This window comes from Miniopterus natalensis, chromosome 5, assembly GCF_054644295.1.
Source record: "Miniopterus natalensis isolate mMinNat1 chromosome 5, mMinNat1.hap1, whole genome shotgun sequence".
Taxonomy (NCBI): domain Eukaryota; kingdom Metazoa; phylum Chordata; class Mammalia; order Chiroptera; family Miniopteridae; genus Miniopterus; species Miniopterus natalensis.
The window spans coordinates 73,359,585-73,379,723 of record NC_142085.1 but is presented as its reverse complement, the minus strand read 5'-3'; the positions used below and the strand labels follow the sequence as shown (position 1 = coordinate 73,379,723).

Here is a 20,139-nt window from a genome sequence, read left to right as displayed (position 1 = left end):
GTCTTTATTCATGTCTATGTTTTGATGAAACTAGGATCATCAGAATGTTTTTCTTTCACAATATATCTTGGACATCTCATCTTAATAGCACAGACTGTTTGTTTCAGTTTTAAGTACTAAAATGGCCAATTTTCTTTTTGTATTTTTTAATTCCTAAAATGCCCACTTTTTTTTAATTTCTGAAAATGCTTGGTTTCCTTTCTTCATTTTTAAAAAGACAGAACGCAGCTCTGGCTGGTATGGCGCAGTTGGTTGAGCCATACACCTTGAGGTTGCTGGTTAGATTCCAGTCGGCACATGACTGGGTTACAGGCTCGATGCCCGGTAGGGGCTTGCAGGAGGCAGCCAATCGCTGTTTCTCTCTCTCTCTCTCCCCCTCCCTCTCCCCTCCTCTCTCTCTAAAATCAATAAAAACACTATTTTTAAAAACTCAAGGTAGAAAATCACCCTCTATCTTCTATAAAGTTTTAACCATTGATGAAACCAAGTATGTTTTTAATGCCAGCTGTTAGTAACAGTTATGCACAGGAATGTTAGATTGTATCTGTGAATGTGAAGTTACTGTGATGTTTTGCTTATGTCTTTCTAAAAACCCACTAAATGATTAACAGTTACTAGTTTTGCTATTCTGAGGTAATTATAAAAATATCTCTTATAGCTCATCTCTTCATGTGACATGAGTTTGAACAATTTTCAGTTTTTACTTAGTGAGAGCAGGGTCAATGCAAAAGAAAGCTGGCTCTGAAACCAAAGTGCATGTTCCACTCATATCACATTGTATGCGGGAAACGTATTTATACGTTTTACGTTGACTGGTAGTATAGAGCACGCGATAAAAACTACCCGCAAACAATGTGATATTAAGGGCCAGCTGCTTTTTTGTCTAGTACAAAACAAGAGGAGAGGACCCAGAAGGATCAGGTAACTCCATGGTGGTTCCTCTTCCAGCCAAACACACACGCACATGAAATTTGACGTCAGCAATTCTGTCAGCCTCTCAGAGCAGCAGCAGGCAATGCATAAGTTGCCTTCATTGTGCACGTATGTGTCTGTCGTAGTCCACAAAATACCTTTCATTTACCCTCTTCATCTCAAAAGTGGACAATTTATTAAAGCATGAATTAATTGTGCCATGTATCACTATTTTCAAAAATCACTTCATATAGGAAAAAATGTTTTCCCATTTACTGGTCCCTGTACCAGGAGTTCATCTAAATTATTTTTAACCATAGGAATAAAATAGTTTTATTACTGTGTTAAGTCCAACAATAAATTTATAAGACTGTGGTTATTTTTGATGTGGCAAAGCAGATTTTCCAAATACCTAGAAGTTAGTCGATGGACACTAGCTCGCTGAAAATACAATAATAATTATTGGTGCCTCTTTCCTCTTGCTAAGGAATAGTATCATTTTATATCTTTTTTACTTTAGTAATTTTGCTTACCAAAGAAAACACAGTTATATATTAAATAGATAAAAATTAATTTATGTTTGGATATGCTTTAAAATTTCGGGAATATTTGAATGTGTTTTTTATCTGAGGAGGAGAAAATCAAAATCTTGTAAGAAAATCTAAAGAACTTACTTCTGTCCCATGAAGAGTCTCAGCGCAGGCAACGCTGATGTGCATTTTTCCCCGTAACTTGTCTCAACAACAAATATTTTGAGGAAAAAATATTTATTTCAAAAATGGCATTTACATTTGAAAAATATCTGCGTCCCACAGAGAAAGTGAGTGGGAGTCGCACTGACAGCAAAGCCAGTGCGAGTCCCCTCACGCCACAGATCCCACTCCCAACTCAGGCCTCTGCCTGTTCCGCACAGAGGAGCTTGCGAGGCCTTCAGAGCTCTCACCCCGAGAGGAGCCTGTTAGGTCTTGACTTTCTTCAAGGTCGGGGGCCAGGTCTTACTCTCCGCTTATCTCTCTGCCTCAGCCCCGGCTTCGTATCCCCCTAGCATCTGTGTTCCTTGCTACTTTGGGCAGTTCCCCTCCAAGCTTCGAGGATCCCATTACCCTGAACAAACTGAACCCCCACACACTGCTTTCTTTTCAATTTACCTAACCTGGGGGTAGAAGCTAGATGATTGCCAGTGGTTCTGAAATAAAGGAGCTGTGAGGGAATCCCTCTTTAATCTGCACCCCAAAATTAGGTTGGGGGTGGGGGATGTGTCATTTCCTTGATGTCTTTCTAACTTCAGTTATTTAATATTTATACAAAATAAAAGGGTGAGATTGTTTTCTGTTTTAGCAACCCACTGATTATTCAGCTGACTCTGCACCCAGTCTCTGCACCCAGCCTCTGTCTAATTTTCTTATACAGACCTTCATGAACACCTTGTTTAGAGGATAATACAAACTCTCAATAAAGGCCTCATAATTGTTCCAATAAGCCATTGAGAAGTATTTGTAGGGCATGCCTTCTGAGAAGTCAAGTATAGATTTTAATCTTTGAATAATGCATGTACAAAAAGTATAAAATAAGTAATGTGCTGTGTCAAAACAATGTTCTCCTTGGCCCAGTACTGCTCTCTCTGACGGCGACCGTAAGGGTTGTTTGATAGAATGATACAGCATTTGCTCTTCGTGATTATATTCTCAAAGGTTAATCTAAATGTGAGTAACATCCTCTCATAGTCTATCACAGATCTCAAATGTGCAAGATGTTATTAGGAGAACTTCCAGCCAATCATTCCTACTTGTAAATTGTCCTTTAGATAGTGGCAGAACTGATGCTTATCAGTCGCCTTGTCTTCTGACTTGACAATCAGCATGACCTTTTTTCAAAAGTCCTCGGATACCCTAACTCTGCTGTCCTCTTGTTCCATCAAGTACTCCAGGGTTTCTCAGCCTTGGCACTGTTGGCATTTGGGGCTAGATAATTCTTTGTTTCAGGGGAATGTGTTGTGCGTTGTAGGATGTTTTGCAGCATCCCAGTTCCCTACCCACTAGATGCCAGAAGCAGTAACCCCTCCCGTTATAACAATCAAAAGTGTCCTCCATACATGGCCAAATTCTCCCTGGGAGTCGAAAGATCTCTCCCTCTCTCTCTTTCCTTCTCTCTCTCTCACACACACCCCATTGAGAACTATTCTATTTCAGTTTTTAAAAGTATATAATTTTGTGTGTGTGTATGTGTTTTTCCTTAAATAACCATTTTTCTTATTGTAAGATCCTGTTAATGAAATTTGGCTTTCATTTTTTCATTACAGGCAAATATGTAAGTAGTAGTTGCAATTATAGACAACCCTACTTAAAAACAACAATTTCACATTGAGATGTATCCAGCCAGCTGTCCAAGGCTCAATATGATGAGTTTATATAAAAATGTCTCTTAATCAAATATAGTTTCTGACTACCATTTATTTCCTTTGCTTGATAAATTAACTGTATGCTATTCTTTCTATAAACCATTGAAAATGGACTGTATGCTAATAGTCTCGTTATCACTTGGCAGTCACAGCGACATTGTCATAATGGCCTCTAGCTCTAATGTGGTTCTCCTTTAGTTGAGGAGAAGAACCTTTTTTGAGGAGAAGAACATAAAAAGGAAGGACCTTTTTTATTTAAAAGTCTCTCTTATCCACACGTACCGTGCATACAACGAAAGATCTCTTTCAACATATTGCACCAGATTTGCTTTTATCACTCTTTTACTGAACTTCTTTGTATTAGATGAGTCTTTTCGTTCTTTGTACCCCTATTTCTGCTTCCCCATTACTGTGGGTGTGGGGAGCCTCTTACACACTTGTGTATCTCCCACAGAGGAGATAGAATGTTTGATAGGCCTCCAAGGTCAGTATCTCCTTTGTGAAAAAATGCTCTCTGCCCTGTCCTGCCAGCTTCAGAGTCATTGACTAGAAAGCAGCCTCATTCCCAAGTTAACTATAGAAAAACATTCCTGCGAGATCATGAAGGCTACATATTGCCCCATTAGTTGTACCCATGCTTGTCCCCTTTCAAGTATCAGCTCCTGGAGCCCACTCGGCTCTGTATCCCTGGGTGTCTGACACAGCGCCTCGCCGGTAGAGTGGTGGTCCACAGTATGCGTTGGTTAACTGGCACAGTTAGTATCCAGAACTACAAATCATGAGTCACAATGAAGGCCTTCGCTTTTAGTATATTTGTAGAAACTACATCTCACTGTAGAGGAACATGTTACCCGTAAGGAAAAGCGTTATAACGGGAGGGTTTAGTATCAGTGCAGCTCACATAGAAGAAATTCTAAAATAGAAGAAGCAACTCAAACTTACATAGCTATTTAAAATCTTAAGATTGTGCTCTGGGAAACAGAATTTAGCAATAGAGGAAACCTGAGGAACTTGTCCTGCCCAGGTGTGAGCACTCCTCTGTCGAGCCCTGTTCCTCGGTCTGGGGGTGGGCTGGGGGGCAGGGTTTCCAGGTCCCCAACCTCGCTTCACCTTGTGTGCCCCTACCTTTAAGTGTTTATATGTGAGGCTTTCAGACAAAATTGTACTGAAAATTTGTTGTGCTGTTAAATCATTTTGAAAGACACGATGGTAACCTTCAGGCTACTTCTATGACCTGGGTGACTCTGGGCCTCCATTTCCTCATCTGTAAAATATGAGAATGGTGCTGTCATAGTTCATGCTTTCATTTCGAGCCCTTGCTGTCCATTGTCAAGTGAAAAACTGACTCCTAAGAGAAAGGGCTACTCCTGCCACATAGAGGCTTAATGACAGAACCAAGGCCAGAATTGAACCACCAGCCCTGATTGTTGTTCTCTCTCTCTCTCTCTCTCAAAAATTCCTACAAAATGGATATAAACAAATTATGGATATGAATTATGTGGAAAAGGTAGATATCGGGATTATATCAACAGCATGTAAAAATAGAGCTATACCATATCAAATGTGCCTTATTTAAAGCTGGCATGCTAGTTACAGCAAACATTAGTTGAACACTCACCTAATTTTACATTCATTCTTCAAGTTTATAAGAAATATTTGGGTGAGTTGTTTGCATGGCCCATTTCTTTTTTACAAAGCTATTTATGAGTTGTTTTCTTCTTGGCTGATCTCCATGTAACCAGTAGCAGCACTTAAACTCATTCCACTAATCGTTCTTTTCCTGTTTAAGTCTCAAGGCATGTAAATTTAAAGGCATCCGTAAGAAGGCATGAGGCTTTGGGAAGCAGGAGTCTCTAGATTCTGGTCCTTTATTCGTCTCTAGCTTTGTTCATCTTCCTCTCTCCATCCCCCCCTCTCCAAATCAGGGGTGTCCACGGAGAGGAAACGAAGCCATGAAACTGCCGTCCGAGAGGTGTGTGCCAACAGGAGGGAAAGAAGGGCAGGCATGCTCCTTGGCCTTGTTGATGGGGGTGGGGGTTGCTCATGGGCTGATGGTATTGTAGCCTTGGGGGCTTTTTTTGTCTGAAGATAAAACTAAACCGCTCACAGAAACACCTTCTTCCCCCTCCCCCCTCCGCCTCCATGAGTAGCTACCCATATGGCTGCCGCTGCTGAGCCCAAGGAATGAGTGAGTAAAGGTGTTTAGAAGTGAAGTACTGGTCCTAATTAAATCAGTGTCCTTTTACAAATAAGTGGTAAAACTTCATAATGTGGATACCCTACTAATTTGGGTTTCATAGGATTTGAACACAAGTTAAGCCACCCTTGCCTCGTGTACCTTTGGACATGCCAGGCACAGTAATGCAATAATACAGTAGGAAGATGGCAGGGACTGGGTCTAACCTTCCTAAGACAGACTTTCTGAGCATCACAGCATCAATTCCACGTGAACAGACTACTACTATACTCGTGTCAAGGTCACAACAGCAATTAAAAGTCACGTTGTCTTAGTGATGTATATTTAGTCGGACTTCCCTCTTCTCAGCCTCTGGAGCAGTTCAAATTCTAATTAGAGCCATTATGTTAAGTAGTTTTTTTTAATCTAGTAGTTCTATAAAAGTTTCAAATATATATGTATATTTATGGTAAGATGCTTGTCTTGCCGTGGGCAAAGAGATAGAATACTTAGACCATGTAAAGAATAAAGCATCTTTAATTCGATGGCTGTTTGGAATTTATTTCCTAAGTCTGGAAAAAAACTGAAGAAATGCCGTTATAATTGATACTTTTTGAGCTAGGTTTTGATGATTTTCTTAGCTTCTTGCTCTACTGGGTTGAAGGCAGGTAAAACAATTCTGCAATGTGAACTACTCCTTGAATTTGAATTTTCCATATTTTTGTACTTTTTCCCCCAAACACATTTTAACTGGGCCAGATCATCTTTGCTGGTAAAGAAAAATCAAGGTGTTTGTTATTGGTTCTTTTGTTGTTCTATGAAATTGCGTCACTTACTTCAGTCTTTCACCACTCAGCTGCTGCTTCTTTAATTCTTGTTTTTATTATATGCTTGATTTAATGCTATACCGCTAGCAGCGATATGGCATAATTATGGTCCAAAAAAGCACAATATCCTTTTGAAATCTTTTTGATAAGAAGAGTAATACTTGTTTAAAGATAGTATCCACTCTTGCTAAAGAATGATCTGAGAGAAATGTCATTGTGAATGAGGAAATCTGAAAAGGCAAAACAAGCTTCAGTGGAGATAAAACTGGGAAAGCAGTTATTTACTCAAACAAGTTAAGACAGAAAGAGAGGCTGTACTCCTTTCATTTTGGTTTTTGTTTTCTGAATTTTTTATTTAAATAAGTAGATATGGTATATCTCTTTTATCTCTTTGTATATAATTTAATCTTATATCTCTTTGTATATAATTTAATTTGTATGTAAGTCAAAACATTAACATAGTAACAATTTACATTTTTATGTGAATTTTAAATGAATTCTTCTCACAACATGTCATTTTATATAGAAAACATTTGCAGTCTATTTTATGGTAACATTGACATTGATTTACAAAAAAAACTGTCTCATATCAAACCGTTTTCCCACAGTTTACTTGCATTTGGAGTTAATACTCATATTCTAGAGGAACCATCTAACACTTGGTATAATTCTACACAACTGAGAGCACTTATGTATTTGTTTTACTCGCAGAGGTGCCATTAATAAAACAAGTACTCAGAACGAATTTTGTAGGATGTTTAAAGAGCTCTCAGATTCAGTATTTTACATATAGTTCAGTGAGTATACTGTGAAAATAAAGAGTATACTGAAAAGATTACAAAGTCAAGATGCAATGCCAAAAGGTACACTTAAAACTTAAGTAATACACAGTATAGTATTACTAGGTTAATTTTGGCTGATCAAGTATGACTCTTTTTGCCACACACCTGAAAGCTGACTTTCTTTCCAGAGTGCTTAGACAGTCTGGAGAACTGTTGGTTTAGTTATGCTCAGAACGGGCATGCTCTCTCCTCATTGAGCAGGTTGGTGGGTTTTCAGCATGTAAGTATGACCTATGTTGTCTTCTCTGATTGTTGACTTCTGTGTATTTTCTTCTTCTTTCATAACAGTCAGTCAACAAGGACAAGTCTCAGGATTTCAGACGGGGCTCAGAATGTATGACACAGTAAGCAACTTCTCTTCCTAAATAATTTGCAGTGATAAATAGTTGGGTGATTGGGGGTTTTTTTTATTAAGAACAATTTCTCATCTTCCTTTTCAGAATATCACACTCTGAGTTAAATTCCAGATCATTGATTTTTAAAAGAGTTTAGCTAGTTTGAGAATATTTTAATGGTTAGATGTTGAGGAAGTATATGAAAAGTTGTAAGAAATTAAATTATCACACTAAATTTTTTTTTTTGTGAACCCATTTTGTCATTTTGTTTGAGTAACTTTTAAAATGACATTAACTGAAAAGTATTTTATGTGGTAAAAAATTAAAAAATATATGAAATCCCTTTTTTTCAGGCACTAAAGAAAAAAAGCTAATACCCAGAACACTAGCATTGTATATTTTCTACAAATTCCTAATGTATTTGAGCAACTTATTTTGAGGTATTTATTTTAAAAGATCTGTAGGAAGTTTTGTGTTTTTATTTGGTACTTGCTGTATCACTTAATACATAAATAGAAAACCCTGCTTTTACTTCCAAAAAATTACATCAGAACATTCCCAAAATATTTCTGTTTTTATGATTGCATAGCAGTATGTACCCAATTTTAAGTCTAATCTTTATACTCACACATCACTAGCAAACTATCCCATGCCTTAAACATGCCTTGAATAGCTTAGGTGTCTGTCATGCCCTCCCATTCACCCCCCAAAACACACAAGTTCATGTACACGCGTGCACACAGATAATCCCTGCTGTGTTTCCTTCAGGGAAATATTTGTTCAACTTAACCCTGTTACACGCTTTGACATTTTGAAAAATAATGTCTTCCGGTTCAAAAATTCTGATTCAGATTATAGTCTAATTTACAGGAATTATCAAATGAAAGCATGCATTATTTCACAAGATAATATTTCAATCTACAGATAAGAGATAAGCATAATTTTTAAATGATATTTAAAAGAGTCACCGAATCATGACCTAGAAGATGCCTTAGAAATTATTGCTGTGTGTCCTGTTTTATAGTCACGAAAGCTAATAGGAAAGCCTTGTGCGAATTGCACAGGGCACGTTTATGTCAGCTCTTGGACCAAGACCTATGTCTCCTGATTCCCAGACACACGTGTGTGTGTGTGTGTGTGTGTGTGTGTGTGTGTGTGTGTGTGTGTGTGTGTGTGTGTTTTAAACTCTATTTAGTGTTGTCGGGCTCCTTGGTAAGATACTATTTTGCTGTAAGTTTAAAATCCTTCTTTCTGACAAGAGAAAATCTGTTAACTAACTAGCCCTGCACCGCTTCAGAGCACAGCCACTGACATTATCACACTTGATTCTCACCATTGCCCTGGGAGAGATGCAGACCAGTGTTCCGAACCCTCTTTTCCATGAGGAAAAACAAGATCTGAGAGGCGGTGACTTGTCTCAAGTTCCTGCAGATAGTGAGTGGCAGACCCAGCACCAGGTCACAGGCCCTCCCCTTCCTCATCTACTGTTCTTTCTGTGCTTTCTCTCCTATCTCTCAAAAGGTGCAATCACACGTCCCAGGTCTTTCCCTTTTTGTTTTTGTCATATCTGCCAGGTATGTTTTCAGTTCCAGTCTCTGAATATTTGAAATTTTATATAATGGTTGATAATACAGTCTTTGACTCTGAGGAGATTATACTCAATGAGGGATTACACATATGAAAAAATAGACTGTCTCTGGCTGGTGTAGCTCAGTTGGTTAGGTGTCTGCCTGTGCACCAAGAGGTTTCTAGTTTGATTCCCGGTCAGGGCACATGTCCAGGTTGTGGGCTTGATCCCCAGTAGAGTGTGTGCAGGGTCACAGGTGCTGCCTTCTTGTGTCCTCACGTGGCCTTTCCTGGGTGCAGGTGTGAAAAAAAAGATTTCTGGTGTCTCTTTCTCTATAAGGACACTGGTCCTATAGATTAGAGCCCCACCCTTATGACCTCATTTAAACTTAATTACCTCCATAAAGGCCCTATCTCCAAATATATTAACTTTGGGGGTTAAGGCTTCATCTTGTATATTGTAAGAGAGCACAATTCAGTCCATGGCAATCTCTGTTCAACTCTCCTTATTTCCTGATTTTGAAATGTTTGCAGTTTTTCAAGGTTTGTGTTGGTATCTCTCCTGGACCTCCTAGAAAGGAGATACTGTCTTCCATTCTTTGATATCCCCTGTTGACATTGTTTTTTGCATTTTCTTTCTCCTAACATAATTTGTACTACTATAGAATCATCCAGGATATATTTGATTTATACTTACTATTACTGTTGAACCATTTGAAAAGCTCTGTTTCCCATTCCACAGCTCAGAATATCACAGCTGTCCTACGCATGGACTTCCTTCACCCTTCTTTGTCATTAAGGAGTACCTCTTGCTTTTACACACGCACACGTGCACACACATGCACATGCTTTTCCATCTAATCTGATAAAGACTTTCTGGTTTTCCCAGGTGTCTCTGAGAGCAGTGAGGCTGTTTGTCCTCCCCCCTCCATCGTGGTTAAGGAGGAGCCCAGCCAGCTAAAGTTTTATGTCTTTGCATTATTTTGAGCAACTCCCTGTCTCCCGCCCCCACATATAATCACTCGTATAGTCTGGCAAGTGTTTGTCCCTCAGGTCCTCGCATTGATCCCCCTTCCCATTCCCACTGCCACTTTCTTAGATCAGAGACTCGTCTGAGCTGTTGCAGCAGCATTCTTACTGCTCCTTGATTCTGATCTTTCCCTCCTGTAGTTCTCGCGTCGGCAAAGAACAGAGCAGTGAGGACCGAGGACATGGGACAGATATGCAGGTGAGGAAGAGTGAGTGAGCTGGCCGAAAAGTCACCCTCACAGAGGTAAGAGGAGAACTTGGAGAAAGCTGTGTCATAGAGTCAAGAGGAGAACATTAGGAAAGGCATGGTCAACAGTGACAGATGCCAAAGAGAGAAGTGAAGTCAGGACTAAAAAGCTCCCTTCGGGATTTGCAACCAAGAACCCTTTTGTGACTTTCTAAAGGAAGGTGACCTCAGTGATTTACACGTATAGCCCAGGAAGAGAGTCCTGGAAGCATGAATCAGATTGTCTCCAGCCCAAAGGGACAGAGCGTCAGAATAGACTGCTTCTCCGAGGAGCTGACTTCAAAGGAAAGAAAACGCTGGGCAGTAACTAGTGGAAAACACAGGATGCAGAGATCTTTATAAGGGGAATGACAAGAATATTCCCAAACAGTTCCTTGAGAGGAGCCATTGAAGGTAGAGGATAAGAGGGAAATCCAGGGCCCCTAAGGAAACAGGAGTAGAATGTGAAACGAGTGGGGCAAAACGTGTCTGCATGGTGATGCTTTCTGGCGAGGGGTGAGCCTGAGAAAGGCCTTGCAGAAGGCCTCTGTTTTCCCTCTTGGTATAAGTGACATTGCTCTGCTGAAAGTGAGATGGTGCGGCTCTAGCATGTCTACTGTTATGAAATCATCACTTCCCGAGAACTAGATTCAAAATTTTCATCAGTGTTTTCAGATTTTAATTGTAAAAAAATAAAATCTAATTGTACAGAAGGCATACAGATGAATAGTTACATTATCATGGGCTAGGGATGATTTTTTTAATCTTGATACCAGGATCAGAAAACATTTTGAAACAGATTTTTATTTTTATTTTTTTAAATATATCTTTATTGATTTCAGAGAGAAGAAAGGAGAGGGAGAGAGAGAGATAGAAACATCAATGATGAGAGAGTCATTGATCGGCTGCAGCCCGCAACCCGGGCATGTGCCCCGACCAGGAATCGAACCCCGATCACCTGGATCCTAGGTCAACGCTCAACCGCTGAGCCACGCCCGACTGGGCTTGAAACAGATTTTTAGACTTAAAATAATAGAAACTTTAAAATGATGTGCAGGCCTATCTCAGAGATACTGTGGCCTCGGTTCCAGACCTACGCAATAAAGCAAATGTTGCAGTAAAGCAAGTGACATGAATTTTTGGTTTCTAGTGCATATGAAAGTTCTGTTTAGCCCTGGCTGTGTGGCTCAGGTAGCTGAGTGTTGTCCCATGCACTGAAAGGTTGCTGGTTCCATTCCTGGCTGAGGGCTGGCTCCCCAGTAGGGGGCGTGCAGAAGGCAGCCTGCTGATGCTGTGCTCTCACATTGATGTTTTATGTTTATACCGTACTGTAGTCTATGAAGTGTACAACAGCAGTATATCTATTGTATACTTAATTAAAAATACTTTATTGCTAAAATATGCTGGCCATCATCTGAGCCCATTGGGGACATGATGCCCATGGACTTGCTCACTCGAGGATGGCCACAAACCCTCAGTTTGTTGGTGAAGCATGATGAGACGAAGTGTGCCCGTGTGTCAGAAAGAAAAAACAGGCAGTAACCTAAGATGGGGAAGTTCATAAAATACATGACAGATAAAGTTAATGTAATACCATTAACATATAAAAAGGTCTAAAAAATCAACAAAGAGAAGGACACCAATAGAAAAACTGGCAAAGGGTGTGCACAGGACACCCTTAAAGAAACTCTTTAAGAAATATATATTCATGGCAGTGAACATAGAGAAACTGCCCCTTCCCAGTGATCAGAATTATAGAAATTAAAACAATAAATGATATGGAATTTTTTTCTTCACAAATTGGCAACGAGTTTCAAACTTAAAATACCAAAATTGATACACTGTGATAATATAAGATTGATCCATTCTTTGTGGCGGGTATTTTGTTTTGTTTTTTCAATTTTCAAATTGCTCATGTCCTTTGACCTGACAGTTCTACTTCCAGGAATCTACTGTAGGAAAATATTCAAGAAATACATGCAGAGATTCAGTTAAAAGGATACTCCTTCAAGCAGTGTTTTTAAAAATAGAAGTAGCCTGACCAAGGCCACGCAGACAGTTAATGGCTAAATACCAAAACCTCTTGGCCCCTAACATTTATTATTATACCTACAGCTAATAAAGCTCTTTCCAATAAATGATATGGAATTTTTCCATATCAGCTTCTCAGCTACGCACAAACTCAATAAATATTTTATGACTAAGTAAATAAATAAATAGAAATAGAAGGAAAAATTCAATTTCTATGAATAAAGGGTTGATTAATTTATGAAACATTTATATAATAGAATAATATTGTATGACAATTATTCATTACAGAAGTATTTTCAAAGACATGAAAAGATATTTATGTTTGATTTTTAAGTAAAATGATGATTATAAGAGTTATATAAGGGAGATACATAAGGTATTGAATAATATACATCAAGATAGAACAGTCATCTCTGGTGGAATTGTGATTTTTTTATTTTCGTTGTAGTGTATTTTCTCATTTTTCTAGTCAACCTATTTGATATGTACTACTTGATCATTTATTTTAAAGTAAAAGTAATTTCAGAAATTTTTCATAGCCTGTTTTTTCTACACGTAAAGAAATCATGGTCTGAGTCACAGCTGAAAAGCACCTAAATTAGGACTAGATCTTCTGGCTCGGAGTTCAGGGTCACAGTGCTTTGTCTGCTAACTCTGATTAGATACCTGTAAGTGCTTGTAGGCTGGGACTCTAACATGCTCCCTCTTTTCCTCCCCAGTACTTAGCCTGGTGTCTGGCCACATAGTAGACCTTCAGGGAATATTTATTGCATTGAATTCCTTGTGGGGTAGAGCCCAGTATTTTTATGAATCTTCATTTTTTACATGTAACATACACCCAAACACTAACCTGGTTTCATATTCATGTTCAAAATCTCGCTGTGCAGATTTTTCTTTTTCTTGGCACATGATTTTCCCCTTGAAAAGGCCCTGACTCTGTCACTCTTCACCATTAGCTTACTGGGATACTTTAGGGGGAGATACCTCCGAGGAGAAGGGATCTGGATTCATCCTTTGTCTTTAGTTAGGTGGCACCCCTCCCTCTTGCAGCACATCTGTCTCTCAGCTCCTCAGTCCCTGTGCTGTCACCACTCATCTCTATAAAATGCCACCCTTGCTTTCCCTGGTTGTCAGGGGTGTACACTTGCCGTCTCCTCTCCTTTTCCTTTGATTCCGTCGCTTTCTCCCTCCATGGGCAGCCTTTCTTGTCTTCTGCCCAGTCTTCCTTCCTCTTCTTAGTCTGATTCATTTCCCTTAAAGATGGTATCTGTACTGCCTACTTCAGTTTTTCTAGTTAAATTTCTCTCTGGGTTCCCTCTCCTGAGGGTCCTCCTGGCTTCTCGATTTACTAACCTCACAGTGCAGTCTCCACCTGATTAATTTAACTTGCCCTACACTTTGCACGTGCAGGATTCACTCGTTCCCAGCTGTCCCCCACCCCCTTTCCCTTTTCGATTCTGTCCTGCCACTGTCATAAACTTCCTCTCCCTCTGTTGTGCCTTATTAGTCCTCTGAGATCTTCGCACCCTCCTCAGTGCCCCTTGCACATGTTTGTAAAGTCTCTGGGTGACTTGTGTCTGGCATCCACTTGAGCCTTTATACTTTCCCTCTTTTATCAGACTCTTAATTTGTCGCAAGTTTCATGTACTTTACCTGTATCCACACAGGGACAAAAATGACTCTCATTTTTTTTTTGCCCCTTTGAGATTGTACCTTGGCACACCACATTTGTACCATTTTATACTTGACTTCAGTTGCTTTTGTGAGCTTCACTTGAAACATTTTGGGGCTTCTCTGTACAATACCAGCTTATCTGTGGTAGCTCTGTTTAACAAATTTAAAATCAGGAAACAGGGACTCTCAGGATTTTTCCCCTCCTGTGTAAATGTTTTTCATATGAAACGATAGTGCAATCATTTGCTTAAGACTGGAATTGTCCCTAAAAGCACAGATGTTCCCTAACCATCCTGTGCCACGAGGAAGGCCCTTTCTTGCCATATTGCTTTGGGCATTATGTTGGAATTGACCACCACCTTCACCAGAAGGCCATCAATTTGGGGCTGCAATTTGTTTTTTAAGTGCAACCAAGTGTTAAGCCCTTTCTGTTTAGAGAAAAGACGACGTTTTTGTGTAAGTCCAGATACTTCAGTTCATCACTAGTGTATGAATAATTGCATTAAAAATTTCAGGTTCAACCCCACCAGTTTGTCACCCTCAGATGTAGTGTGCTTACTGCATTGTCTCTAAAGAAGCAACTTCTTGTTTCATCTGTGTATTGGTTCTTGGCTCTCATTTATAGTATAATTTGTTTTATTTCAAAGCTGCATCTAGATGCATAGTTAACCATCACTGTCTTTGCCCACCAAAAATGACACACAGTATTTTTTGGATTCATTTGAAAAAATATGTAATAATTTACCCACTTTTAAAACTAGACACAGCCATAGACTAAATGAAAGAATGCTATTTAATAAAAGTCTACGTGTTTTCTAGTCACTGACTCTAAAGCATGATCCATGACAATTTATTTTTTCCAATGAATGAAGGACTTCATAAATTCTGATTCCCTGCCCTTAGTTCCTGGAAGTTATCCGGAGTTGGAGTACTCACTGTCAGGTTTTGAGAAGTGTGTTTCTTTTTTGTGTGTATTAACTTGTTGATGCTGGAGCAGGCTTTAAGCAGCTGTTTATGATACTAAAAGATGTTAACAGTATGTTCACAAGGCAAACTGGAAGACAGGTAAATAATGTTTTGGTGGTTGTAATGTGTGTGTGCATTGTGCAGTGTGTTTTATTGCCTGTGCCATGTACCTGGGCATGCCAAGATTTAATTGTGGCCAAAAGACATTGAGTTTATTGAGTACATTTTGTGTGCTTTTCTCTAGTAAAGAGTTGCAGAAGAGTGAAGAGACAAAGAACCAAATACAGAGAAGTAAAATGACAAATTAAACCAAACGGAATTTCTCTTCAGAGTTCAGAATTTTCAGAAATTAAGGAAGAAAGGAAGGCTCTACTGTTCTTGTCCTTATGAGAGAATCTAGAAAAATCAGAAGCAAGGAATGCTTGAAAAAATAAATGTGGCCTTTTGAGCTTGTTATAAACCAGTGTGATTGTTGTTGATCAAAGTATTGGTACTTGTATTTATTAGCAGTTGCCTCAAAATTATATAACTACTGCTCAAAACCAGTAAAAACCATAATTGCTACTCAGCAAATGTGAAGAAAAAGTGTTTGTGTTGTTAGGAAGTTCATCAGGTAATTATTTAATATTATTATATCTTTAATGTGGTTATATGTGTAATGTTATGCTCAAAATATGAAGTATCTGCTTTTCAAATTTAACTTTATTTAAAAATATAAGCAGTTTCAGAATATTGTATATTCAAAATGATTCCCATAAGAAAGGCATTAAAAAGGGAACAAATTTGTGGGGTTTTTTAATGAATCATGTATGTAGCTTGACACCTATAAACTAAAATGTTCTTTGGTTAGACTGGCAACAGTTTCCAATTTCTTTACTTTAAAAAAAAGTATTTCATATTTAAACATATAAGTGATTTCTAGACTAACATTGTTTAATACGTATTTTAGTCTTAATATTTGTTTATAAGTTATTACTTTGCATTATTTATTTTTTAGTTCCAGAATAATGGTTGTCATTACTATGTTACTATATATTTTGAAATGTGATGTTATAATAGGAAAGTTCTGTGTGATTATAAGTCTGTCAATGAAATATTTAACCCCAAAAAGCTTAAAACTAATATAAAATTAGAAAACTTATTTACCAAATTAGACAATTGATTCCATTAAAATAAGAAGTGAGAAAAACAGAGCTGGGCATTGAGGTGTAAATTCTGCCCAGATGTATACCCGATGTGAGACATCTTCTAGTAAAAACATACTTGGCTCTCATCCTGCACATGTGGCGGCACGAACGTTGGTAAACAGGCCCCGCTGTGCAGAGCTTGAGGGAGGGGCCCACAGAAGTCTGTCCTGGTAGCGCTGCGTCCTCACTGTCCTGGCGCCTGTCTGTGCTTCAGGTGTGGCTGGGCCCGCCAGCTTGAGCCTCCCTTGTGCAATCTTGGTCTTTATGTCTTGATAATTAAGAAATAAAAATATGCGTCTCCCTATGGTTTCAGCTCATAGGTTTGAAATATGTGTTGATTCTTTGATTTTGGTTTTAATCACAAGGATTTTCAACACGTTGCAAAAATTTGTAAATCATGACAAGTAAAATAATATGTTGGGGGAGCTAAACATATGCTGAGATCTCAGTGTTCATAAGAAAAATAAAGGATTATTTTTATATTGCAACTACCAAAGACAAAAATAACAAATGAGGCGAACACCAGGGAAAGTTGGTTTCACTCAAAGCCCAGTCCTTTTTAGTCCTGTTGACAAAGCAAGACTGGGTTATGTTCACAAATAGATTAATAAAACATCTTCACCACATCCTCTGAGATGAGAGAGGATGGCAGAGATCATCAAACTGCCTTCTAGGTAATAATCCCAAATTACAATCAAGTAGAGGAATCAGACAAAAGAATCCATTTGAAGATTTATTACAGCCGTACATTTTCTTAGTAAAAATTTGCTGAGTTTTTTTCAATCTTTATTCTGAAATTATTGAATTTTATCCTATTTTTGAAGTCCTTTCTCCTCCAAACAGGTAACAGTTTGACACTCTTTTTCTAGATCTAAATAATATTTTAAACCATTCTTGGAAATTTATTTCCCAGTTATTGATTCTATTGTATCTTGATGATTAAACATTATTCAGCATCAAAACTATCAATGAGTAGGATTTGCAAAACCAGAATAAAGATCACATTTTTTCAAAATTTAAAGTATGAAATATTTTATATCATAAATGCAATGTTATGTGTAAAATGCACATTTCAAAAATCTGTGTTTTTAAATGGCTAACACTTGGGTGCTTTTGAAATCCTGTGTAAGGTTTTCTCCATAAAAGCAGATACTCGACATGAATTATCCTTTTAAGCTGTAGATATTTTCTCCTTGAGAAGTTCAGCAAAACTATATCTGGGAAATAACTTCTCATTTTATAGCTTTATATGACGTCACTTGAGTCGTTTATTTAACTCACAAATATTTTAAGAGGGTTAGAAAATTCTAGAAACTATAACAAAAATATGTGACCTTACACTTTTATAAATATTTAAATTATTTCCATCTGAGGGCCATCCCTGTTAAGTAAATTATGGGAACATTTTTCAACAATCTAACTTTTCATTGAACTTAACTACAGAAAATATTCCACAAATCTTCAATTTATGTCCCTGACCTCATTTACTCTTCACATCAAACCCTAAAGGTAGATAAAATCTTTCCTGCCCTGCCAATAAGGAAACCAAGACTTTGAAGCCTAAGGCACTTGTCCAAGTACACATGGCCGGTGGACATCCGTGCTAGCTGTAAATGGAGATTTGTCAGACCCATCCACTGGGAGGTCTCTGGAGGGCTGGATCTCAGTCGCTGTGTAGAGCGAGCCAGCAAATGATTGTAGTCGACACTCCAGCACATGCAAGAGTAACTAAAGAAGGAATTTGGATGTACCTCCAGCCACATTCAAGGGCTGGAAACATCTAATATGTCTTTAATGCAACAGTGACCTAAATAAAATGAAATACATCTGAGTAAAAAAAATTTGTTTTAACTGATAATTTGTTTATCCATAATTATTTTGATAAATCTTTACTGGATACTGTAATTCTTGCATTTTCTTAAGAAGTAGATTCTGTGGAATCAAACTAATACAGTATATAGCATATTATTCAGGAAGCAGCAAAGGGCGCCATTCCAGTCATGTAAGATAATAAAAACATCAAGAGTCACATCAATCAAAAGGCTCTGTTGACTGGCAAACTCAATCTATGGATGGACCCAATTATCTGCAGGAGAATTGAATGTCAGCATCATTTAGGGTTAACAATGGACCAGTAGGCAAAAGCAGACGGCTACTCTCTGCAGAGACCTGGAAAGCAAACTTGGTAATGAGGCACTTCATTCATCATATATTTCTGCTCTAATTATTAAAGTGAATGGGAAATACTTTAAGTTAAGGCAGGAACTAAATGGTATAAAAACATTTGTTTTGTAAACACAAAGAATGCTTTTTTCCTAATGATTCTCTTCAAATCTACATCAAGCATATGTTGTGAGCCCTCTGTTTTCTGAAATTGCTCTTCTAACACCTCACATTCATCCTGATTATGGGTCATATTTATTGTCTCAAAAAGTTAGGATTATGCTGCTGAGAATCTACAATTTCAATTTCTGCTTTCAATCTAAAAAAATCTATAACCATACATGTCCCACCTCTATTACTCTGTCAGAATTGTCCAACTGTATATACTTGTGTCATTTCTAAAAGTACTGAACAATCTGATTTTTACTTAATGTAGTTTATTTCTTCTTAAATCATCACTTGATACTTTCAAGAACTTGAAAGAATATGGTAGCAGAAAATGTAGGAATGGGTTTGTTTCTACAACATTTATCTAAGTAAATATATATTGTCAATCATTTAAAATTGCTTGGGATAGAGATGATTTGCTTAATAAAGATAAGGGGGGGGGGGGGGAGAGTCCAAAAGGAAATAAAAGCAAGCAGGTGAGGAAAGTAACTTGTTGCTGGAGCAAAAGTGAACTGAAGCTTGCAAAAAGCAGTCATGAGACCAAAGGAAGAAGTTTCCCTGGAGAAAAGCATGGTAGCTTCAGTTCGTTTTTTTCAGTGTTTTCAACTGAGAATTAGTATTTTTTTTTTCCTTTTTGTTCATGGGACCATTTTATATCAACGCTCATATAATTTTTTCCTGAGCTACAGTTCTTTAGTTTAAAGTAAATGGAAGATGGCTGAACAGGGGTAATGTTTTTAACCATCCCTGCCTGTTACACAGAAGTTCATGTTCAGAAGTATCTGCAGATGCTACTTTTAGCAACTAAATATTTCCATCGTGGTAAAGAAATGTCAGTAAAATCTATGCGCCTTAAGAACATCAAATTCTTATTGTACTTATCATGTGTGCAGGCAGAGTACATAATAAACTAGTCTATAGCAGCTGTAAATTTCTGAGGATTTATCTAACCACAAATACATTGAAATGGGGAAATGAGGCTATATTAAACTATGCAAGATGCTGCTGGAGCCCTGCCATGTCTGCAACATCCTGTAATTAATTTATCCTGACAGGTCTGGCAAACTGAAACATCCAATACACTTGCGACAGACTTTCATACTAGACTCTGGAGATCCTGCAGTCACACAAAGTGAAGGCAGATTTTTCTTTCAAACACGAATATAGCACTATTGTATTTAGATTGCCCTACAGCCAAAGGCAGACCCATTGTCGCTTGAATTTCAGAATGAGAATATCTAGAATACAGAAAAGATCCTGGGCTGAGGTCATGAGTTTGGTCTGTTCCCCGCATTGTGTGGTCGTTTCCTGAGGAGGGTCGGACGGCCCTGGGTAGGGGGTCCTTTGAACCAGAAGCCTCTACTCTTCTACTGTTTCACCTTGAAATTGTCACATGGTTACAGTGACTTTCAGAGCACCTTCACATACAGTACCAAACTTAAGGCTTATAACAACCTTTGTTAAAAAGGCATATTCCCCCATTTTTCAAACCAATCACAAAAGGGATTGAATGACTTGCCCAACAACTGTTGAACAGAGTCCAGCTGTCCTCCCAGGGCTGTCTCCTTTCCACCCAAAAATACCCTTCTGATATGGGAAATGTAGAAATAAGTTATATGGGTGCCAATATACATTTCCT

The 20,139-nt window shown here is 38.2% G+C and overlaps 1 protein-coding gene across 1 annotated transcript in view; it reads left to right on the top strand.

The window, feature by feature from the left end:
• Positions 1–15,274, top strand: part of AHI1 (Abelson helper integration site 1) — a 138,513-nt gene extending 123,239 nt beyond the window's left edge. The window contains exons 23-25 of the mRNA XM_087817772.1: positions 7,444–7,499; positions 10,227–10,329; positions 15,227–15,274. Coding sequence (XP_087673898.1) covers positions 7,444–7,499; positions 10,227–10,302 — 132 coding nt within the window. The 3' untranslated portion in view covers positions 10,303–10,329; positions 15,227–15,274. The remainder of the gene's footprint in view (positions 1–7,443; positions 7,500–10,226; positions 10,330–15,226) is intronic.
• The last annotated feature ends 4,865 nt before the right edge of the window (positions 15,275–20,139 follow it).